The sequence below is a fragment of the Strix uralensis genome, chromosome 1 (assembly GCF_047716275.1).
Source record: "Strix uralensis isolate ZFMK-TIS-50842 chromosome 1, bStrUra1, whole genome shotgun sequence".
Taxonomy (NCBI): domain Eukaryota; kingdom Metazoa; phylum Chordata; class Aves; order Strigiformes; family Strigidae; genus Strix; species Strix uralensis.
In genome coordinates, this window is record NC_133972.1 from 50,417,329 (window position 1) to 50,442,443 (window position 25,115).

Here is a 25,115-nt window from a genome sequence, read left to right on the forward strand (position 1 = left end):
CAAACCAGTAAGAGGTTTTGTTTGAGCACTTCTGATGAAAGAAGCCCGCTATTGATCTGATGAGTACTCTGGATTCAGAGATAAATAGGATAAACTAGTGAGACCTGACACTGCAGAGAATGTAGCGGAAATGATGCTTGGCTTATAATCATGAAAAAATCCTATCTGTTCCACTCTTCATCTGACTTTTTTTTTTTATTTTCCTAAAGGTTGTCATCTCTTGTCTGAAATAGTCTCTTACTCTGTGTCTCTAGAAATATGAAAAAGGGTTAGACTTAACTTTTGAAGAGGTAACAATTTGCAAAAGAAAAACAAATTGCAGATTTTTGGAAGGAATAGAAAGCACTATGGAATATGCATGGTGGTAAATGGCTTATTTTGATAATGCCCCATATCTGGATTTTGCCCATAACTGGAATTATTCTTCCTTGAGTTTGCTCTGGTTTTATTTCTGTATGAAAACTTGCTTCTTGAACTAACTCTTCCATTGTTCATCTTCAAACTTGTTCTTCTGGCAGCCATCACAGGCTTCTTCCTGAAATTTTAGCTCTTACTTAACTCATTATAAAATTGGTGGTGGGATTAATTTCAGGTGACCCTTTAATGCTCTGGCAATGCTTAATTCAACCTACCATTCTATTAAATCTTTTCAGAAGTTACTGAAATGGTCTCAATTTTTTTTTTTATTGTAGGTTTCATATATACTGGAGAAGTTGTGCATCGAATGCTAACAGCTACACAATATATTGCACCCTTAATGGCAAATTTTGACCCCAGTGTGTCAAGAAATTCAACAGTCAGATACTTTGATAATGGTATGTAGTAGTCCTTCATAAATGAATGTGTCTGTGTCCCTTGTCTCTTCATATTTTCCTAAATAACTATTTTTGAAGGAAAAATTGAAGATTTTAAAATTCTTTTTTTGTTCTTTTTTTTTAACCTCACGGGCCGTATAAAGCATGTGGCAAGACATCCATAAAGTTCTTAATTTAGAACATGATTAAAGAGTCATGAATGCGCTTTCCTAACTGGACAGATATCTTCTGGATATTAAAGTACATAAACTGAAACTAGCAATGTATTTTGTCAGTTTTAAAAGGAAAAATCTGTCTTGTATAAAAGTGCAAGTTCTCATTACTTCAAAATATATATAGTAAATACCATACACCCACTAGCTAAAATGAAAATAGCATTTGTGGAATGCAATAGCAAGAATACACAAAAGCAGGGCAGGTATAAGGTTAATAAACCTGTCAAAGACTAAGTGTTCCTGGAGTCCCAGGATTGGAATCCAATACATTCATCTACACCACAAGTTCTCAACAGTCTGTTGTACGAAAGATTGAAAGGGTAAAAGAAAAACTGCAATGTTATACTTGAAGCTCTGTGAGATATTTCAAAGGCCTTGAATATGTGGGTATTTGTCTCATGGAGTCAGTTATAATCAATTTTTTTAAAACATAGCTTATGTGATTAAAAGGCTTCTGGTGCCTTACCTCGGGCCTTTACTGATCAAATACAATCGCAGTGACTGTTTATTCTGACTTTTGAACTTAGAGACTTTAGTATCATGACTTAATTTCATGAGATCTTCCTGGATAAGCCTGTGCCATTCTCTATATGTTTATTCATAGTGAATTTAAGCACAAATTATGAACATGTCCAAAAATACGTCACATTTCCAACCAGGTGTGTTAATTTGTACTCTTCAGATCAGGGATCAAACTGCATCCTATAACCTTTGCACCTAGTCATAACCTTTACTTTCAATCTAGTCATTACTTGCAGCATTTGTTTGTTAAAAATCCAATAAAATAGACTTACATGAGAAAATCCTACTCCTTGCATGGAGAATTTTCAAACAATAAAAAAAATTAATTTCACAAATTATTTGACATTATGGCCTAAAATTTGTCATCTTTATTGAAAGAATCTGAGGATTCTGGGGAAGACACTTCTAATTCTCATTGTAATTCCTGACTTCCACTCTTTGTGCCAGGTGTATCAGGCTGTATTACATGGCTTTCATGACAAGGTTAAATACTTCTTTGAGATTTTGGATCCCTCTTCATGTGTAAGGCATGATGATCTTTTGGACCCCGTGTGCTTTAGGACAAAGAATTTGCTATCTTACCCCAAATAAAAAGGAACTGAGCAAATTGTGTCTTCAACCCCTTATTTCTTATTCATACATGGTTTATGCCTGTGAGTATGTGTGCTGCTTTAGAGCAGCATCTGTAGTGGGCAAGCACAGAGTATGGTTACCCATCAAAGTCTCACTCACGGAGCTAACTGCAAGGAACTTAATGTACACACAAATCTATATAAAAGCCCTGGGAGTGAGAAGACTGTTTTGGAGGCAGCTGACTTCCACGTAAGCTTGGGATTCTGAGATGCACATAGATCTGAGGCGCTCAAAGACTGACTATAATAAGTTCTGGCTATTTTTGCTCCAGTAATTTAAAAAATTCCTTTAAATTCCTTTAAAATGAGATTTAATACAGTCAAATAAATATGCAGAAAGCAGTTAATGAATGTGGTCACAGAAGGAAAAACACACTGTGTGCACGATTAATGAGCATGTACCATACTTATGAAAGACACATGGGACAATAATGTGGTGGACTTAGTGCAGTATGCACCCAAAATTTGCATGCTCATAGTTTCATGACATCCCTTGCCAAGATGTGTTCATTAAAGTTACAGCACAGAAGATCTGTGACAAAAGATGTTTCAAGGATATAGCAAAAATCTATTGAGCTGGATGCATACTGACCCACCTTGAACACTCCAGGAGGAAGTTAAATTAAAGTGTTGTGAATCAAAGCACATAAGTCCCATTAGTGCCAAAGAGAGGAGTATGTTGAGGAAGACATATAAAGATGAAAAAGTTATTTTCAGTAAACACAGTTTTGGTGATAAGTGTCTTTCAGCCAGGCTGCTTAAATATAACCCTCAAGATCAGTAAAACATGCTCACAGGGTATGCAAGTTGCTTGGGGTACATTTTTAGTGCAATAAGTGGATATTCAGCCAGAGAACTCCCGTGAATATTAACAAGCCTCTTGCAACTAAATCTCTGCACACCAGACTCAGTATTTACCCCATCTATGAATCCTTAGTGGTTTTAATTTAAACTACATTTATTTATTGCCAACACCTAATATTTTTCACGTTGCAGAACTTCAGGCAGGGCTTGCACCACACAGAAGAAAACTAATGCTCTTTATATTAATATATAGTTAATGGAAGAATCTGAATTCCTCAAATAATAACTTTTACTAAACAGGCAATGTTATTAGCACTTCACATTTCAAAGTCATCGGGGTATATATATAAAGTGTAAAAAAAGCCACTGCAGAACAGTGGTTGTGGCAGGACACCTGAATTCTGAGTGCTGAATCCTACCTTTACTGATTGTTCACTCCTTGAGGAATTCCAAGCATGTTACTTGACCACCCTTGCTTTAGCAGACTTTTGTGCGAGTAGTTGAGGTAGATATTTGTGACAATGTGGTGTCTACCTTTAAGAGGACTTCAGCTGCAACTTGTGTTTGTAATATTTTTGGCATTTCAAGATGTTGGGCTGAAAGTTACTAAAAAGAGACAAATCACTGTTCTTGTTTCACATAACTGCAGTTAAGTGCTTTTCCTACAGTCAGTTAATATTTTTCTCAAATTTTTTTCTTCCCTTTGCCTCTCTACCCCCACTCTGGGGTTCACAGGCACAGCACTAGTTGTCCAGTGGGACCATGTACATCTGCAGGATAATTACAACCTGGGCAGTTTCACTTTTCAGGCCACCCTTCTCAATGATGGGCGTATCATTTTCGGCTACAAAGAAGTAAGTTGGGTGTGAAAATTATCATTTAAGTAGACAAATTACTTTATACCTGCCAGGAATTTCCCTACATTTTTGGGGGGAATATTTGAAAGTTCAGCTATATAAGATCATATCATTATATTGCTTATAAGATCATTATTTTGCTGAAAATGGCATTTTATTTTAAAAGCGATGTTTATGTGATGGACTTGAAAACCATCATGGTTCAAATGTGCTACTCCTGGATTTCAGCTGGCCTTTTTTGGGTGTTTGTAAGTGTTGAGCACTTAGCAAATTCTTGACTGTTTAGTAAATTCCTCTTGGGTTTTGAAAGGTAGGGTCTAATTTGCTCAATTAGTTCGCCTAATTTGGGTCTGTTTGAAAATGCTGTAGAATCAATGGTTAGTATTAAAAGGTCACGTTTTTCCTGCAGCTATCATTTCTTGGCAGCTGACATATTTCAAAGTTCATATATTTCAAATAAGGAATAACTGGCTTGTATCTCTGGCTCTGCGAGGTTTTCCATCTATTTGGTGATAACACTGGTTGGATTGAGGCCATTTGGTTTGTCTTCATAGCACCAATATGTTGTTATCTCAGTTGGGCTCTTCTGCATTATCCAGGTGTTTCAGAATTTCAATTGTTACTTTAGGTGATTTTTTTTTCTTGCTAGAGTTGCTGGAGTCCTGGAGGCTACAGACTAGAGGCTGTACTTCCAGTTGAATTTCATGCAAATGACAATCAGAAGGTAGATGAGCTCAAATCTCTAGGGGGAAAGAAATCTTTCTTTCTTTTTTTTGGTTATTTTCATCTCAATTTGGCATGCAAAGTGTGACTTTCTCCTCAAGATAAGTCTCCCTGTTATCCTCATAGTAAAAAAATGTAATCAGTGATATGACTGATTGTTCAGACTTGGAGAAATCTGGCCTCTCTTATTTCTCTGCTATAAACCAGTTGTGAGCCTTCAGGTTCTTTTTTCATGCCTGTGTTGAAGCCATGCACCTGAATGAAGCAGAAATAATAGCACTCTTCTCCCTTTCATTAGAAAGCTAGTGAGGATATGGGTTATTCTACTAGCAGCAGTCATATCTTCACCTAAAACAGATGTCTTTGCACCTTGCAAACAGGATTACTGCAGGATTAATTTTGTAGACACAAGAAACTTCTGGTATGCCCAGGTACCTGGCTTTCTTAATCTTATAAAAGGCGTCCTGATGTCTGCCAGCTCTGTTTCTGAGTGTTATATACAGGCTAGTAGTCTTCATCTATGAAAATGCAGTTCATTTGTATTTTGACTCCAGCTTCATAAAAACTTCACTCTGCTTAGCACAATGGAGCCTGTGCTTGATTAAAGGAGGGTGCACCAAAGCTTTGTTTATCTCCTGTTGTTGTGACCTTCTTAAAGAAAAAAAAATCTTTTTAAAGGCTGCAGAAAGGTTCCTGCCTTCAAGACCAAGAGAAGTGGGGAGGGACACTACTTCAGTTTGTAACTGTAAGACAAATTTGACAAGAACTTTATATACATTCTGACATTGAAATGGTGACAGTTTCAGGAGACTACTATTCTTGGTTATGAGATGCTCCGCCCTGTCTGTTACTGTCCAGCCCTGTGCAAAATAAATCTAATATATGTGACAGAACCTGTTGCTCTAAATTGATAGTATCTTGCGTTCATTTTGCATAAATGTAAATGATGATGCAGAGTGCCAAACAGTGGTAAACTTTATTCATTTAGGAAGACAGGAGACAATTGGCCACCTCTTTAATCACATGTGGTTCCCTAGAATTTCATGCAAGTATGTCATTTCATCTGTGGATAAACAATTTCTGTGATACAATGGCATAGGCTGCTTGCTCTCACTGCACTACTGGAAGCTTCCTCCAGAACCACAGTGCTTTTGTGGGGAGGTGTTAATGCTTGTTTCATTAATCCTGAGACAGAAAGAATTGGAATTTACAAATGGGATAATTTCCTTTTTTTCCACTGCTGAATCTTTGAAATCTCCTGTCCTGGGTTATTCTTGCCCGGAATGGAATTATGAAACCACTTCAGAACTATTGCACATAGTTAAGGAAAGAGACTTTCTGAAGTGGTAATACTACTGATAACATCTAGTGATCTGTAAATCTTTGGACAAAAGATTATTGTAAAACCTTAGAATGTTACAACTAGTGTATTCCAGTGGGAATTACTTGGGGAATGGATTTGGAGGCTGAGATTACCAGAAGACTACGCTCTTTATTTGTAGCTTTTACTCCATTAAAACTACCTCAGCTTTTCACCTAAGTGAGGAAAATGCAATAAAATTTCCAATCACTGATCAGATACAAGTTGTCTAAAAGGAAAACTGGACACTTGTAAATTTAAATTTGACTCTAGAGCTTATAAATCTGGCTAGGAATTTATTTACTTTCCAGTGCTGAACCCCTTGCTTTCTGAGAAAGTCCTTACTTCTGGAACCATTTCTCTTGCTGGTGAGTCATGTTGTTGGGAGCCCCATTATCTCCATTAAGATTATGTGTGTGAGTGCTCACTAGCATGAGTAAAAGTTGCATGAGAAGATTTCTACCATCTTTTTGGTGCCATTTCATTTTAGCGTCACAGTTCATCAAAAATGACAGTAATGTATCGCAAATCTGTGAGGTCTTCATTGCATTGTCATTGAAAGCCTTCAAGCTGAAACAGCATGTCAGAAACACATCATACAGATTGCCAGTAACGTTATAAAGCATCCCACAGGAACTCTGTACTAGTGACACCAGGTGTTTATCTTGAAGAATCTCCTTTTAAAATAACTGTAATTACACATTTAAGAGAGGTACAAATAGGGACTTTTATGTCTAAAGCACTTCAGGTAAATTTTACCTTTTATTTCTCATTTATTCAAAGCATATGAGATTCCCTTTTTCATGTACTTCCTACTCATACATTAGGTTTGCTACCTCATAAACCTGGTGTTGATCACCAAGGCAGGTTCTTGACTGAGGTTTGCTGCGTATCAAAGGAGCTGTTCTGCCCGATCTTCTGCATTCTGTTGTTTGCCCAATAGGAAGCAGTCTGAAATGCACAATTGTGATCCAAAATCCAGAATAGATTCTGAAATAATAAAAAATTAGAAAAGGAGCCCAGCCACCAGGATAGTGAAATCTGGAGACATCAGAATATCTTTCAGAAGAGTTAATGGGTAGGAGAAGGAGCTGTACAGTCAAATTTTCAAAATGTAAAAGCAATTTGAAATATGGCAAGGTCCTATAGCAAGTCAAATATTTATATCTGTACCAATTTACTTTGTTTACACGTTCCATTTTAAATATCACTTTGCTTACACCAATTATAGTGTTCTGGCAAATGGTCAATATGTCAGGAAACATCAGCTGGTAGGAAAATTTTACTGGTGCACCTCTACTACGTGTGAAGTATATTATAGCGCAAACTCACAGAACATAGTAATAAAGAAAATTTTCTGCAAAGGGTTACTTTTGTACATATTACTAGTGAATATTCATTTCTTATGCTCTAAATTTCACAAAAGTTCAGTTCTCAAGAGCTTTGCTTCTTTTTGAACAAAATAACTATTCTATATAGTCTTTTCCCATTAGTGCTTATAACTAATGTTCCTTAGTGTAACATTTGGTTTCTTTTTCTGTCCGTGATTAATACAGGACACATTAAGCAAAGGTACCAAAGGCTTTGTTAATGGTTTAGGATATTTTTCTTAATTTCACTGGCTTGAAGGATTTCTTTGTTCATTTAAATAGTAGTGACTCTTTATTTATGTAGTCATCCAGAAACCATTATTAAAGTTGAAATGCTTGTTCAAATTGCCCAATATGTGAAGTTGGAAAACAATTCTAAAAGACACTTGTAGTAGAATTTTTTTCTACTGTGAAAGGAGGCAGAATTGAATGGAACAGATTAAGTGCTAGCACTTAGATAAAATTGATGCTCCAGCTATGTGTGATGGAAAATATTCTGTATCCAGTAACAAGACTCCAAACCTTGTGATTATTTCCTGAAAACTAAAAGGAAAAAAAAAAAAAAAAAAGCATAGTCTTCTTGGTTATTCTGCCTGCATTATACATGCCTGGCATTTCTTTACCTCTGTTATTATTATCAAAAATATTAACATGGAAGCAGGATCTTTGATTTTATGAGGTGATCAGTTTATGCAACTTAAAATTCTTGATTAAGTTTCATGCAGTTTGACCTGTAGAGTAATTAATTGTTATTTAGGAAACTTGCAATGAAAACCCTGCAAGAGTACTATTGTGTTCCTAATTACTATTTTGCAGCATACTCTTTGACTCAGTTTTGAAGTGGGGCAGAAATTGCACCCTCCTTACCATCATCTTCAGAATAAGTTCAGAGGCCATTATTTTGTTCTTTTTTGAAGGGTAAGATTCTGACATGTCCTTAAAGTTGAGAAGAATAAAATTTGAGAACTTTGATGGAAAATACTGTCTAGATTACTGATCCAAATGATGAACAGAATTCAGCATGAATTCTGAATATTTTTCTCCCTATTGTTGAAGTACATAATCCAAAATATAGATGTCGATGGCCCGAGCGCTAGTGTGCATTTGGGAAGCTTATTCATAAACTGGTGACTTGTACAACACAGGAGTTCATATTGTCTATGGTAGACCTAATACACACTTTGGAATGATTCTAGTTAAAATCCATCCTCTGAATGTAATGCCATAAACCCCCTGCCATCCATTACCAACCATTTGTACATTCCTAGCTTACTGTTAAACTGTTTACGTGTCAACTTGTCATGACATATCTTGCTATTCAGGTGAGGAGTTCAGAACACCAGCTATCTGCTTGCTACCTGTGTTTTGCTGTAATTTTCAATAAATTATTTTATCATTTACTACAGGCATTCTGTCAAAAGGGCGTATTTCCTAATAGGCTATCATATGGTAAAAGCCCATTTTATCTTGACATCTCATTCAAAAATTTTCACCTATAAAATGGCACTCAGTACATTCATCACCAAGTGACTGAAGTATTCAGTTCTGTAAAATTATTTTTCTTGCCATGCTTTAAAAATAAATACACGTTTTTTTAAATACAGGTTTCATAACGCTGTAGTTTTTCAAGAGAATAAAAGTTTTCCTGGGTTGTGGATTCCCTCTCTTTCACCTGCATTTCTGTCTGTATGACTAATTGTTTGACACAGGCTGTATCTCAGTTTCAAAGAGCTGGCTATACTAACTTAATTTGTGTTTTCCTCACCTTACACACTTGTTTCTAAACCCTGTTTCTAAAAACATATATCCAAAAGTTTGACTGTTTCTTCTGTTAGACTGGACCCTACTGCAACTTTTTTATTTGTTTTAGAAAATGATTCCGCAAGTTCTTCACTCTCACTAGAATGCCCAACACAAGAGCATGGACACCTGCAGGGATTTTGACAAAATCTACTGAGATATTTCTCCTCCAAAATTTTCTAATTTCTCCTGAAGTTTTTGTTTGTATTTTCTGTTCAACTTGGCTAATATGTCCTATTTCAGTACAGATATCATGCAGTCATTCATAATTTTAATTAAGTAGTGAAACTGAAAGTGACTTTCAAGCTCTGAACCAAGTTGCAATGAAAATAAATTTACTAAAAAAAATAACCAACAAACCACTTGTGGCATTTGTACTGCAAGAACCCATCACTCCTTCCTGGGGGAAAAAAAAAAAAAAAAAAAAAATTAATTTGCTGTTATAATTTTTGAGGGAAAGATGCAAATTGTTTATTTATTCACAAATTCAGAAAAAAAGTGATAAGGCACTAGACTTAAAATTAGGAAGACTTATTCAAGGAGACCTGAGTGCAACTTCTCCTGGTTTGCACTCACACATAAAAATTCGTGTAATTCTTTTCATGTATCAGACACGATTTGTGCCTTGAGCTGCCAATTTTGCCAGCATATTTTGTTGGTCACACACCTACTCATAATGCCAGTTCCAACTACATTTTTGTCCATAAAACTCTGACTCCTTTCTTCATCTGCTGTTTCCTCTCTAACTTGGAAGAGAAGTAGTCATTACATCCTTCTCTTCAGTGCTTTTTCTAACTTGATTTTCAATATCTTCTCTAGAGTGTCCTCCTCAAAATCTTTTAAGACAGTTTCTTTGATAGTTAATATAAGCTTTTCTCTACAGTATTCTGAGACTGTGAATAATTCCCTTATTTTGTGCATACTTTCATGCTGGAGAAAGTTTATAGACTTACTTCTGAACTCAGTGAGCCTTTTATTTTGAAGACTTTGAAAATATGGCTTTCAGCCTTCTTATGTCATATTCTCCAGTAACTGCATCAGAGCTAAACTGATATAAGCCAAATTTAAATTGATGTATTGCTGGCAGTATTTTCAAGCCACTTCTGTTTTTCATGTTGGTTTAACATCATTCCTTTTGTTATACCAAAGCAGATCATGTATGCAAGTATCCCCAAATAAATCAGCTAAACCAGCTGCTAAATCAAGTAAAAGAAAAGGAAATTTATAGAATCATAGAATCGTTTAGGCTGGAAAAGACCTTTAAGGTTGTCAAGTACAACCATTAACCTAGCACTGCCATGTCCACCACTAAACCTCCTTTCAGGTAGTTGTAGGGAGCAATAAGGTCTCTCCTGAGCCTCCTTTTCTCCAGGGTAAACAGCCCCAGTTCCCACAGCTGCTCCTCATAAGTCTTGTTCTCTACAGCCTTCACCAGCCTCATTGCCCTTCTTTGGACATGCTCCAGCACCTCAATGTCTTTCCTGTAGTGAGGGGCCCAAAACTGAACACAGTATTCAAGGTGTAGCCTCATCAGTGACAAGTACAGGGGGATGATCACTTCCCTAGTCCCGCTAGCCACACTATTTCTGATACAAGCCAGGATGCCACTGGCCTTTCTGGCCACCTGGGCACACTGCTGGCTCATATTCAGCTGGCTGTCGACCAACACCCCCAGGTCTTTTTCTGCCAGGCAGCTTTCCAGCCACTCTTCCCCAGGCCTGTAGTGTTGCATGGGGTAGTATGACACTATTTAATTCACCAGAACTCACTATTTCTGTTAATATTCTCAAATTTAACTTTTCCTAGACAGCTACCAGTGTAATCCGGAAAAAACGCAGCTAAATGATGTTTTGGGAACAAGGAGAACAACTACTGATGCTCAACTCAAATACCAGAAGTTGTGCCATTAATTGACATGTAGACAATACTGAATCCTCATTCACTAGATGTGTAACCAACATTTTACTTTGTCATTTTTCTGCTATGTGAAAAATACTGGCCAACAGTATAATTTTGGTAGTTTTACATAGGTAAAGCCAGAGCCGACTATTAGATTAGCTGAGCTAGTACCTCATATCTCAGTTTCTTACACTTGATCCAGTTTCATCTGTCTTCAGCCTAGTAATTTCTGGTTAACTGAAGGCCAGCTTTGAAAAACAAGATATCCAACTGTGATTTGAAAGCAGCAATGGTAGAGAATCATAATTTCATTTGGTAGTTTATCACAGTGGTTAATAACATTCCGTCATATATACATGTGGCTTATTCTGTTTTGAAGGTATCTGTCTGCAGCTTCCACCTTCTGCTTATATCTTTCTGTGCTAGATGAAAAATTCTTTAGCCCCTGAGTAATTTCTCTCTGTGGTAGTACTTGTTTATGGTAATCTAGACAGCTTTCCATTTTCCCTTTGAGAAGACAAATAGATAGAGCTCTTTAACTCTTCTTTAATGACATTTGAAAACTCCAAAAGTTTTCAAAATATTTTTATGACTCTTCTAATCTTTCTTCTTTTAAATTTTCAGCATCTTTTTAACAAATAGATACTCCCAAAGTACATTTCAGTAATAGTCTAATGTGCAGGTACAAGTACAATGGCCACCCCACTCCTAGGCTATATTTCACTGTTTGTGTAACTAAATATCACATCAATTAAATTTTCTTGCTGCAATGTTCCTTCTGACAGCTGAGTTGTTCATCCACTACAATACTGAGATTCCTTCCAGAACTGCTGCTTGCTTGAATTTGGTCCCCAAGCCCTAACCTTGCACTTTTTTTTCTGTGAGCTATAACTCTGCAATTTTTAAAAAGTCTAACTTTGCTAATTGATCCAGGCATTTAATTATTTTTACTCTAGCAGTGGCGTCTGCAGAACTGCTAGGTAGTAAATTTATGTTTCCTTCCTGGTCTTTGATAAAACCTTTGAATACTAGGTCTGATGTCTGGAGAAGCAAGATAAACTGTAAAGACACTGTCTGATCTGCTTCTTTAGTGGTGGCTGCTGTTTGTGATCAGTCTAGTTAACTGTATTAATGTTGTATAAATGCTACGTGTCACTAAGTCAAACACCTTACAAAATTCTAAAGCTATTACATCTATACAAGTATCAGCCAAAACTGTAATCTTGCCTAAAGAGTGAAATCAAACTTGACACTTATTTTCACACAACCATGTTGCCCAGCATCAATATCTCTCTTATGTAAAGCTGGACTGGTCTATGGCTATCTAAGTATTTTTATTTCTTCCTCTAGATATTGGTAAGTGATCATCTGGCATTTTCCACATTTTCCATGACTTTGATAATTTCCCTGCTATTCCAAGACATATTAAACATGAATATCATTGGACCAGAACTTTCTTCAGATAGCTCTTCAAACAGCTTTCAGTGCAAGTTAACTGAGCCATCAGCTTTTAAAATGTTTATCCCAAGCTGAACTTTCATAGTTTGTGTGTTCAATAGTAGACAAGAGGTATTGCCTCCTCCTCCTCCTTGTCTGATACTAGCACATCATCCCACTTTTTCTTCAACTGGGGGAAATAAATTACTGAAAATTACTGCCTTTTTCTGTTTTGTAGTTAACAATTGTTCCACCTCTAAGTGTTGATGTGAATATTGTTATATAAGAAGCAAAGAGAACTGGGATAAAATAAGAATTAAAATGAGAAATTTCAATCTTCAGTAAATCCTTAGTCATATTATGCTGTATTGTATAAAATATTTATTTAGGACTTTAATTTGCACTGGTTATATGTTTATTCTGGCAGTGCTGTTATTTTTAGTGTGAATTTTTTTACTTTCATTTTTCATGCATATCTTCCTGTTTTGTCTTCCAGATTCCTGTAGCTGTGACACAGATAAGTTCAACCAACCACCCAGTGAAAGTGGGACTCTCAGATGCATTTGTGGTCGTGCATAGAATCCAGCAAATTCCCAGTATGTAGAATTGTACTGGTGCTAATGGTTTGGAGGCTGAGAAATTAGTATAAGCTGATTTAATCAAGGATGATTAGCTGCACAACAAATCACTTAGCTAATTTCAGCTTGTTAATTCAAGTGTAATTTTATTTGCTTGATAATTCCCAGTGTGGCTTTCTCTGTCATTGTTTCTTTTGAGCTGATAAATTAAATAAATAAAACTAAATGGCCAGCTAAATAATGTAAAATTAAACTGTCAACCAGCACAATTTGGTATTCCATAAGATAATTTATCTGGAATATGTCTCCTTATCATAGTAGGGAAGAGGCAACCTGTTGAGAAAAATCATCTGTATCCAAAAAGAGAAAAATATCCAGGCTGGAAGTTCTTGATACTTTACATTCTGAACTTCAAATTCATATATACATTTTACTGAGAGAAAAGAAGAGGAGATGTAGTTATTAAATAGCATCTTGGGCTCACGTAGTTGTGGCAACAGTAATGCAGGTGACATTTAATTTTCTCTGGCTTTAATTATACATCATATGGCTTGACTGAAAATGAATAGTAGGAAATCAAGTATGATTTCTTTGATGCTTTGTTTTAACATAATGTGTACAGAACCCTTTGAGATTGTTTAGCTATTGGAGAACATGCTCAATTTCCAAGTCTGCAGGTTTTATTTACACATTTGGAGCAAATTTACTAAGTTCAATTTTTGATGATCCCCTAATAGCAGGGTGTAGATGGAAGGAGCTGTGCTTGAACCAGTCTCCTAGGACTGAGTTCAGGCATATTCTCCTAAAGTGAACCCTGAAAGAAGTGTGGCGCAGATAAAGCTCATAAGGTCTGACCTGATCCATCCCATCTTTAAGGCAGTCAGCAGATGGGGCTGACACTGAAGTTGCAGGTACCATTGTCTCTCAGCTCATCCTATCCCCTCATCACAGTTAAACTAGTCTTTGATATGAGGGAGCATAAATCCTATGTCTTATATGCCCTGCCATGGAGAAAATGGAAAATTTCAGCACCATCTGTTGCTTGTTGTGAACTCAGAGTAGTGTGAAGGAGGTTGGCATGCCCAGATTTCACTTAAAAGATCAGGTCTTGGAAGAAATTTGTTTCTGAAGTATGATAGATAGTTGTAATGTGCCTGTGGTCATATGGATTGCTTTTGAGTGCTTAGGAACAAATGAATCTAGGCAACTGATGTCAGCAATTTGAGTGATGTTTGTTAAGTGAACGATCTGAATATTTCTGTGAGTCTTCAGCTTGTAAGAGCTCCTAAAATGGATTCAGGTGGAAATTACGTTGATTGACCTGTGCAAATGGTTTATGAGAATAGTCACACAGAAATTCAATGTAAGAGATGCAGTGTGCAGATCTTCTGGCATCGGGCCTCCATCATCAAACAGCACTAAAGGACTTATTTTAGATTTAAATATTTTGTATGTAAAATATGTGGTATATGTGACTCTTTATTCTAGTTTGAATGTTTGTTTCTGTAGCAGTATTTCAGACATGCACCTTGTTTTAGTACGACTACATAACATTGGTTTTGATGAATGCACAGAATATTCAGATTTAATAGTCTTCTGCGTTTAGTATTTCTGTGAACCTTTTTGTCACATGACACTTTCTGCTAAGTGAAAAGACTGTAATTACCAGAAAATCTGTCTAGTGCTTCATCTTAGACTTACTCTGTTCATTAAGTTACATCAAGAAGTGGCAGGTAAGAATAGAATGTGGGTAAAGAATCTGAAATGTGCCACGGCAGCAACCGTTTTGATAGCATTTTTTCTGTATTACTGCATGCAGTGCACTGCTTTTCTCCTTAATAACTGGTTCTGTGGATAGTGATCATTCATGATTTTTTTTGCTAGTTTGCAGCTAACACTAGAGCTAGTATTAATCAAGGGAACCATCAGTTTGCAGTAGATTTTCCTGAAGCTAAATTGTGCTTTCAATGAAACAGGTTTATATTAGTATATATAGGCAACATAATAGCACCCTGAAAGAACCGGTAAATAATGTTGGCCCATAGAGAGCCCAGTGCACGTGCTCTTAAAATATGCATGTTCTTGCATTCTTGTTTTTCAGAGGTGTTAAATCAACCATGGTTCTAGTCAATTACTGAAAAGTAATATAATAGAATTGTTGGTTTACTTTATTTGTTAGCTTCTTAAGACAACAGAAGAATATAAATTGCTGTTTGTTTGTCCCAAAATAAGGCAAAGATAGTATAGCTATTAGTTCTTGCTTACCACTTTAACAAAGACTTTTCCATCAAGAGAACCCAGTTTCCCTTTATGTTCATGGCTAGTTATAAAAAAAAACAAACCAAACTCAAATCAGACAAAAAAACCCACAACTCTACTGCTTCACGCTTGAGTTTTGTCAGTTATTTTTGTATACATCTTGCATTTGAAAAGGAAAGAGACCTTAAGTGCAACACAAGCCTGTTTGAACAAAAATATCCTCTCAATTTTCAAAAATGCTGAATGTCTTTGGTGCACTCTGTATGCTCAGTGTTCTAAAATTTGAGTATAGTAGTCCTAGTTTATTGAAGTAATTTTGGAAGATTTAGAAATATTTGTCAGATTTTTTCCAGACATACTGTCCAAAACATTGGTAATAACAGTTTCAATACTTATGAAAGGTGAGTTCTAAAGCCAGGCAAACCTATTTCATTCTGAGGAGAGAAAAATATGCTTTTTGATCAGCCATTTCATTTCAGAAGTGCATTTTAATGAATGCTGAAAAGGATCCTCTTGAAGAGCCAAGAGCAAAAAGAAAGGATTTTCTGAACTTTCTGAAATGGAGGACCTTGAGCATTTCATACCTATTTTTGTTAATATACTTCTACATATAAAGGCTTTGCAGTAATACCCCTTTCATCTGTCCCTAAAAGAATACAGGTATATACATTTTTTCACCTTATCTTTTAAGAGCTAGAGCACAGAGATGAGAGATTTTTGCTAGGTGGCTTTCTGCCTGTTTTCTGTGTTGGTTTTTTTTTTTTTCTCGATCTGCTACTGTTGCTTATATGTAGTGTCTTTATTTTTGAGCCTATATGTGGTACATTTATATTGATCCAGATTGGCCAGTATTTTGATTCCTGTATGTACTCTAGAAGTGCTTTGGAGTGAATGGTAATGTGTGAACGGAAGTGAATTTTTGCTTGACACCAAAGTTAACAAGAAAAACCCTAAATTCTGAGATTTATATGGCAGCAAAATGGCAAACTAAGTCCATCAATTAATTTCAGAGGAAAAGTTTTTGCTGCTTCAATGTAATTCAAGTGAAGTGAGCCAGGCTCTGGACCTCTGATTCTGATTTGTCTGATAAGTTAGAGGGACCACCCTTCAGACAGGCTGAACACTTGTACGTTAACTATTTTTCCTTTTGTTATGAAGACACTGAGAAAGTTTAAAGGATGTCTTCCACTTAGACAGCACATGATTGGTGAAGACAAACCTGGGGGATAGTTTTACATGTTCCTCCAGCAAGTTTTCCTTCTTCCTTTTTTTCAGCATCTTCAGTGCATCGTGAACCTTGTCCCTGTCCCATTGTAACCACCTTCTTTTCTCTGTTCTCTCTTCTTGTTTTTTTCTCAGCCATCCTTGGCATTCCGTTCTTGGTCCTTCTTTCAGTTGTCTGTGGTGTCCTTTGCTCTCCCTTCTGCAGACTCCCAAGATCTCTCTCTAATTTCATGACCATCTTTCTTCCCCTATGTCTTTCCTTCAGAGTTACTACATTTGTCTCCTTTGTTTTAGTGCTCTCTTTCCTTTTGTCTTTTATTTAGCTTTTTATTGTGCATGAAGAAATTAAAAAGCATTTCCTGCAACCCACTATTTTATTTTAGCAATGAAAAAGTCCACCAGTGAAATTGCCCAGATTGTGTTTTGTTTTCCACAAGAGCATGAAATACACTGGTAAAATGAAAGAGTGCCAGATTCAGGAGGTCAACACACTGAGATACTAGTGTTGCACTTACAGATAATGGCTAGGTTTTTCTTTACAGTGAGACATACTTCTCCATGATCTTGGCCTCTACTGTATTAGGTACAGCTCTTTTAGGAAATCCATACCTTGACAACCCAACATTTAATGACACTGAAATTACTCAACAACACTGTGTACACAGATGAAATTGTAGCTGAGCTCTGTGTTAGTAATATTCTAGTTTCAGTACAATTAGTGCCACTCAATATGTAGTGTAACTCAAGCATGTAATTAAGTGACAACTCTGCATGTTATAACTGTTTGCTGAAGATTTCTCTCCAGTTTGTTTACAGCAGTGAGGCTCCTGAAAGAACCTTAGCATTACCTTCCTGAAGGGTAAAAGAAGACTAGCTGTTTATGTTGTGATGTTTATTGTATAAAGATGCAGCACCATCTGGGAAGTTGCAAAGTCTGATTTGTTGCTGCCTCACTGAGAATGTTGTCATTTACCTCTGTGCAAAACGGGCCCCAAAGTTACCTCTCTAAATTCGCAGTATTTATTCTTGCTTTCCACTAGTGTAACTAATTCCACAGAGTGCCAGCTCCTCCAGCCCCATGTGTTTGTCTGCTGGCCCAAAAGGGTTTAGGCAGGCAGCTCAGTACCTTGCACTAGAGGTCTGATTTGGGAGCAGTGAGGGAAGGAAATGGGCATGCTGCCAATCTTTGGAGGCATAACAACACTTCAGGGACTGGTACAAGGTGATCAAAGTTTAAAATGTTCTTGTTTTAGCCAAAGCCTTAACTGGCTATAGACCAATCTCAAAATTAGGCAGTTCGGTGCATGGTGCTTTAAGGGAATAAAGCCTATTTTTCACACCTAGATCCCATACTAAGAGCAGCTCAGCTGGCATCAGGAATTGGGGTAAATCTGAAAGGACATGGAGAGTTTCAAAGTAAATGATGTGTGATAGGCACAGAGCATTGGTCCAGAACAGTTTCTTCTACATTGTTCATAAAGCAGATATTTTCAGGGAGTACTTCACTGCGTTGCTTATTCACAGATTATATTTCTTTGAGGTGCAGCTTCCAGGTTTTAAAGGATTTTTTTTTTAGTAACTTTTAAGAGAATGATAAAATTAATACAACTAGGGAATCTGAATTTTGATCTAGATTCAGATGTGTGTACTAGTCAGTGACCAAGAGCAATTGTGGTGGTGGTTTGATTACAGGCACATTTGATCCTAATATCAGTGCCTTGTGGTGATAGCAATCAGACATACCAGCCTGGAAAAATATATATTTGCATGAAGGTTTTATTCAGCCAGTGGTGCTAAACAAAGTCCATATCAAGCAAAGCCAGTAGCTATGTAGTACAGCAACTGTGCCCCACCCCTCTGTATCCCTTGTATTTTTTACAAATTGCTTGCAGTGTAAGATGGATATGTTTCATAAAGGGTTTGCTTCAAATTGACTTTTGCATAATCAAATGCACCCCCTTAACCATTTGTGTTTTCTGTCAGCTAGACTTAAAAATGAAAGTGCAGCTGTGTGAATACGTACGGCCTTGTTTAGCACTTTTTGCTGGGTATATGTCCAATCTCAATTCCCTAGAAATCTTTCACTGACAAAGATTTTTATTTGTGTATATTTATTTTTTAAAAATCAGACCGGCTTCTCCAATATTTTCACATTTCACTGGGTTGCAGGTTTTAGCTGAGGAATGCTGTGTGAGGAGAAGTGATTATGTGATGGAAAAGTACCAGAGAGATTGTTCATCTGTTGGACACATATTTAGAATGGTTTATTACCCTTCAGATATGTTAGGAAGTCATTGGTGCTCTTCTGGCACTGCTCCATCTCCAGAGCAGTCTCCCTATCTAGTACATTTAGTTAACTCTGGCAGTTCTGTTTCATAGAATATTTATATGCCATTATTTAGTTTAAAACTACTGTGATAAAACTACATAGAAATGTTTTGTCGCACTAGAATCTTGCACATCTATAATTTACTGATCCATTGCTTAATCCCTTGAAAGGATTCTTTCAATTGGCCTTCTGACCCCTGATGTTATCTCTCTGGGTCACTGAGGAACGTACTTACCTCAAGTAGTTGGTGTTTTCTTCAGCTTTTTCTGCTGGAACTGTACCTTTGGCCTTGTATTCAAAGATAGCGCAGGTACATGCCACAGAAACAAACTAAAGAACAATTTGGACCATGCTGTAAATTAAACAAAATGTAACAAAATAGAATCTGTTATTAAAGAAAAATCTATCATTTGGTTAAAAGGGGTGTTTGAAATACTCAGACCTACAGAAAAGTAAAATATTTTCATGACTAGGAGGAGAATATATACATATTTTCTGAAATTCAGAACCAGGAATTGTACTTCAAAAGTACATATGCATGCAAAATGTCCTTTTCCTTTCCTCCCTTCCCTGTTAGACCTGATGTAATGCCTCTTTTCAGAAAAAAAGCTGCACATGATGCTTAAATTTTTGTCTGTTACTACATCAAATGATTCCACTAGTTCTTGTTAAGTTAAAGTGCATACTGAAGTATGTGGGCTCATAAGCTCTTTGTGATTCTGCACTTGTACTTGTTTGTAAAAGAGCTAAATAGGTAGCATAAGACAAAGAACAAGTTCCATCTGAGTGAAGGCAGTTAAAGCAGGAGTGTGTGTGGAAAGGTTGAAGGGTAAGTGTCAGGGGAGGGTATTCATTTTTCTGTTTATCCTGTTGAGTTTAGCTTCTCTAGCCTGTTTTGTTAAGGGGATACAGGCTCAGAATTATAAATAGGGAGAAAAAAAGTGCATTTTGAGGAGCTAAGCATGGCATGTTTCAAGTCAGACTTTCAAAAGAATCTACATCTGCATGTTTTTACAACCTGGCCAGGCAGATAAATTCGAACACTCATGTTTCCAACCACCTGCCTGCAAGTATATACAAAGCTGTTAGAATGTGACTATGCAAATACCTCTCTCTGCTTAGATTTCTTACAGTAGATAGATCCCTTGTATGCAAACTCACCACCTGTGGTTGGCACAGTCTTCTTCCTGAAGAAGAAAAGATCTAACCCGAGTCTACCAGGCAGTGGGATTTAATGGGATCAACAGTCATGCTGAAATATGCATGATTGGGAATTTTTTTTTTTATAACAAACTTAAAATCAGTGGTTTTTAGAAATTTCATGCACTGGGTGAGATAAAAGTGGCTGTGACCTGAGTCAGTGATTCTTACTGGATTTTTGGAAAGCCAAAAGCTCCTTATTTCTTGTAAGGCCTGTCAGAAGTCTGTTAGGAAAGGTTCAGAGTAAACAGGATTATAGCATACCAGCCTGTACCACTACTGATGAGATGAAGTTCAATTAAAGTGTCGGCACCTAACATTTTAATTTATGTATTCATTTGCTTATTTTTTTGGACAGAAGGATAAAGATTTCTGTGGAAACAAATTACAGCCTTCAGCATTGGCAGGAGTTAATTCCAAACACATTTCCTGATCACTCTGATTTGGCAGGTGCTTTTATGTGACTTACCATCCTGGGAGCATAAACCTCTCACTGCTGGCAAGAGATTTTCCCCACCCCAGCACAAGATTAGCTTTGTCTTGAAAACCCTTTCTGTCCAGTGGATTTGAAGGACATGGCTAAGGCCATTATTGGAGTAAATGTTCAGCACATCCCCATATCTGTCTTTTAACTAGTCAGAATGACTTTGTAGGTAAAACATAAAACTAACTCAATTATAAGCACATTTCATGCCAAAAGAGAAATCTGCGCTCAGGAGGGGTAAATCCAAAGCAAAGTCAGCTTCAGATAAATGGCAAGAGGAACTGCTTGGCAAAGGTGCTGATTTGGAGCTAAACAGAAATATTACTGTCTGAAAGCCAGACATTGCCTACCTGTGCCTGGGAGCTTATGCAGTGAGAGAGGACAGAGAAGGTGCTTTACCTGCAGCGATCCTGGCTGTTGCAGGAGAAAGTTATCCCACCCAGCACAACTCTGCTTCTGCCTCCCCATCCCTCCTCAGAGATTGTCCTGTTTATTCCAACTGACACCAATACCTTGATGGTTAGTTTCTGTGTGGTGTAAAGGGGATTCCCACAGTTGTGCTTTTAGATATTGGCCATCCCTCTTAGAAAGCCTCCTCCACTTGAGCCAAGAGGCACCTTAGCCACAGGACACCTTAGTGCACTTTCTCTCTTCCCTTAGAAATTAGTATTTATTTTTGACTGATTTTAGTTGAGGTTCCATCTTCTGTCTGAAAATGTCTACAACATCCCTCCTAACAAGAGATTGTGAAAAACACTTTGAATTTGGTGCTATGTGATTGCTTAACAGCTGGGGAGCCCGTGTGAGTCCACTTCAAGCTGCAGGAACAGAGCCTTTATACCAAGCAACAAGGTGTGCTCTAATCCATACAGGGCTGGCAGCACAAAAGACTGCCTAAGATTGGGTTTGTGGCTGCCTGCAATTCCTTCTCTTCTGTTGCATGTAGACTCAGGACAGCCATTGACCAGAGTAACCTGCTATTTCTCTGTATATAACCCTTTACTCCTCTCTGGCGTGATTACACAAGGTCAGTGATTGTATTTAGCATTGATTTCAATTAGTTTAGCAGGCCTTTAAAAAGGATGTAAAATTTAATCCAGCACACCAGGAAATCATCATTATTGTGTCAGATTGGCAGTATAGGCTGTACTTCTAATTTGCAAATGTACAAGCTCACCAGTCTGCATTTCAACCATGCACTGAAAATCTGGAATGTTCAGAATACATTATAGGATGTTGATCTGGAAACTGACAAGTATGTGATTTTTTCACACTTATCTGAGGTTGGGTCTCACAGTTGTTTGTGTTCAAAGCCCATAAGAACAATGCATTGACTATTGAATTTCTGCTTTGAGAAACTTAGGTGCAGTCACCTTGTGTAAAGATTACGCATAACATTGGATGTTTAGGAAGACTTGTCTTCTTTAATGTTATAATATGAAAAAATGTTCTAGCACATTTAGATGTGATCTACCTCGTGGCTAACAAATTTGATTAAGCAATGAAATCAGTTTTGTTTGTACATCTTGACAGCTGACAAAGTGAGCATATAAAGCATTTCTCTCAAATCTCTAAGCTGAGAAATGTCTTAGGAAAGCAAACATCTGAAATATATCCTAAAATGTCTGACAGTATACTCTAGAATTTCTGCTTAAATGAATGACTAAGATGCATGAGAGCACACTCAGTGTTTTCATAATCCTTTACCAGGAATAGGTGCCTATTCTGTCAGCTCTGATGGTTTCTCAAGTAAAAATTTCTCTATCTATACCTATTACATGTTCCTTCATGCTGTCTAAAGTTAAAAATATATTCTTGAGGAAAATTGGTGGCATGTGTGCATCTAAGGAACAGTGAGCAATCATCACGTCCATTATTTTTCACAATCTACAGACTGAAAAATAGTAAAGTGTGAAAATATTTTTATTTCTCTTTCCTGGTAGATGTCCGTAGAAGAACAATTTATGAGTACCACAGGGTGGAGCTACAGATGTCAAAGATTACCAATCTCTCAGCTGTTGAAATGATACCTCTTCCAAGTAAGTAAAACATAAAATGGGCAGGAGCCAGATCTGGGAAGGACTCCCCTCCCCCTCCCAGCAACACACACACAATTTTAAATATTTTGGTTATCTGTGGACTTGGAGTCATGGACAGATTAATTTATCCTCTCTCAGATTTATTCCCAGATGGATGCTACATTATCCAGTGCATCCTCATGTATCTCAAGTTAGTTTATAGGTATATAGCTCCCAGTAGTTTTTGAATGAAATTTGTGCCAAATCATTTTTTCAGAAGCATGATTATATTGCCTTTAAATTTGTTTCCTTGAGAAAAAAAGAACAGTTTTCATGCTTGCGAGGCAAACACAAATTCTTCTATGTGTTGTGCATCACATCGCAAAGGAATATCCCCAAACACATTTTGCAGTTCATATGCCTCTTTTGTCCAAGGTAAAACTACATTGTTTAGAAATCTCTGGGTTTAAACTGCCAGCTGTACTACTGTGAAAAAAACAGAAACAGCTATTTTCTTTTCTCTAATCCAGTTATAGTTCTTGCACATTTTCATACCAGCCTTATTATCTGCTTATATCTAAATGTTAGCAGCACCAAGGAACACTGGAGCCAGGGAGGAAGGAGATTTAAGGAAATACTTAATATTAAACAAAAAGATAAAAATTTAGCAATGAAGCTAAATGAACAGATGTGGAAGTGGGAATACATTTACAAATGGAATCCTACAGCTAAAATGTACCTTTGTGCGTATGGTTATGCAATGTGTTGTAATAGGCTGGTTTTGATGTCTTAGTTTGGGCATGTGTGAACCTGTTGAGTCCCTAAATACGTATTATCAGAAGATGTATGCTTCCTTTGTGCTTTTTAGGATAATTATTTGTGAGACTAATGTAATAATTTGTGTTTGTTTATCTACATCCCAGCATGTCTCCAGTTTACCAGCTGTGGTCCCTGTGTCACTGCCCAGATTGGTTTCAACTGCAGCTGGTGCAGTAAACTCCAAAGGTAAAGAAAAGGATTTTTCTTTTTTGTGTGGGTATGCAGCTGTGCTCAAATGATATCCAAAAATATTGCCTATAGGTTATTCAACACAAAAGGTTGTTATATTTAGGTCTTATATACATGCATTGACATGAACATAACCTTCAATTGTGATCACTAGCAACACATCATTGTCTCACTTCAGCAAAGAAAATAGGCAAGAATAGTCAAAACAGTTGTTTTGGGAGTTAAGACATTGTTCCTATTTCCTTAACCCTACTTTAAAATCCTGTTGAATGAGAACAAGAAGTAGAAATCATAATAAAATTCATATTTTCTCCCTGTATCCCTGCTTTATCAAAAATAACATAACCATGTGGAGATGCAGAGTCATAATGTAACTATAAAGACATACACGTTCAGAAGGGTGAGGCACGGCAGTTTGCATGGCAGTTCGTGCAGGCAGGGCGAGTGGACAGGGCCCAGTCCATCTCCTGGGTCTAGAACTTATCTGAGCTAGTTTCATCTTATCGTCCTCCACAAGTAGACTGAACCATGGTCTCCACTTGGGTCAAAACCACCACCAGAAAGAACGTGGTGACCCAGACAGAGCTGCCACACAAACATGCAGTGGTGCAGGTCCCAGGCTGCAGGGAGTGCCTGAGCCTGTCAATCCTCTCGGAGGGCAGCAGTGACAACACCTGTGTGCGCTGTGATCAGCTGGATGACCTGCTCAGCCTGGTGGCAGAACTCAAAGAAGAAGTTGAAAGATTAAGAAGTATTAGGGAGTGTGAAAGGGAAATTGATTGGTGGCGTAGCACCTTAGCACCCCTGAAGCATCAGGAGCAAATGGAGGCTCCAAAAGAGGCAGGCAATCCCTCACCCTCTTGCTGCCAGGCAGAAGAGATGGGGGAGACTGGAAACAGGTCCCTGCTCAGGGAGGCAGGAAAATCCTCTCTCGACCTCCTCACTTTCCATGGTGTCCCTTCACAACAGATATGGGGCCCTGGAACTTTTGAATGAAGTAGAGAAGGACAAAGAAAATGAGTCAAACAAGGAGGAAGACCAAGGTCCACCAAGGCCAGGTCGTTCTAGACCAGGTATTAAAACCAGTTCTAAAAAGAACCCCGGAAGAGTCATTGTAGTGGGTGACTCCATTCGGAGGGGTATCAAAGGCCCAATATGCAGACCAGACCCACTTCATAGGAAAGTCTGTTGCCTCCCTGGGGCCTGGGTGAAGGACCTCACGGCAAAACTCCCCAAGGCCCAAGGACTACTACCCTCTCTTGGTTTTTCAGGTAAGTAGTGACAATATTAGCAGGAGAAGTCCTAAATCAATGAAGAGAGATTTCAGGGCCTTGGGGAAACTGGTTAAGGGTTGGGGGCACAAATTGTGTTCTCCTCCACCCCTTCAGCTGCAGGGGTGGATGAAGAAGATTACAGGAGACCTCAACAGATGAACTTGTGGCTCCAAGACTGGTGTTACCGTCAGGGCTTCGGATTTTTCAATCATGGGTTAGTATACAGGGCGCCAGACCTTTTGGCATCAGCTGGGATGCACCTGTCCCAGAGGGGGAAAAGAATATTGGGGCAGGAGTTAGCTGGACT

At 37.6% G+C, this 25,115-nt stretch overlaps 1 protein-coding gene across 1 annotated transcript in view; it reads left to right on the forward strand.

Moving 5' to 3' along the window:
- The window catches only part of PLXDC2 (plexin domain containing 2), a 279,835-nt gene that overhangs the window by 197,807 nt on the left and 56,913 nt on the right, over positions 1 to 25,115 (forward strand). Inside the window, exons 5-9 of the mRNA XM_074865842.1 lie at positions 693 to 815; positions 3,724 to 3,842; positions 12,931 to 13,030; positions 22,452 to 22,547; positions 23,450 to 23,531. Coding sequence (XP_074721943.1) covers positions 693 to 815; positions 3,724 to 3,842; positions 12,931 to 13,030; positions 22,452 to 22,547; positions 23,450 to 23,531 — 520 coding nt within the window. The remainder of the gene's footprint in view (positions 1 to 692; positions 816 to 3,723; positions 3,843 to 12,930; positions 13,031 to 22,451; positions 22,548 to 23,449; positions 23,532 to 25,115) is intronic.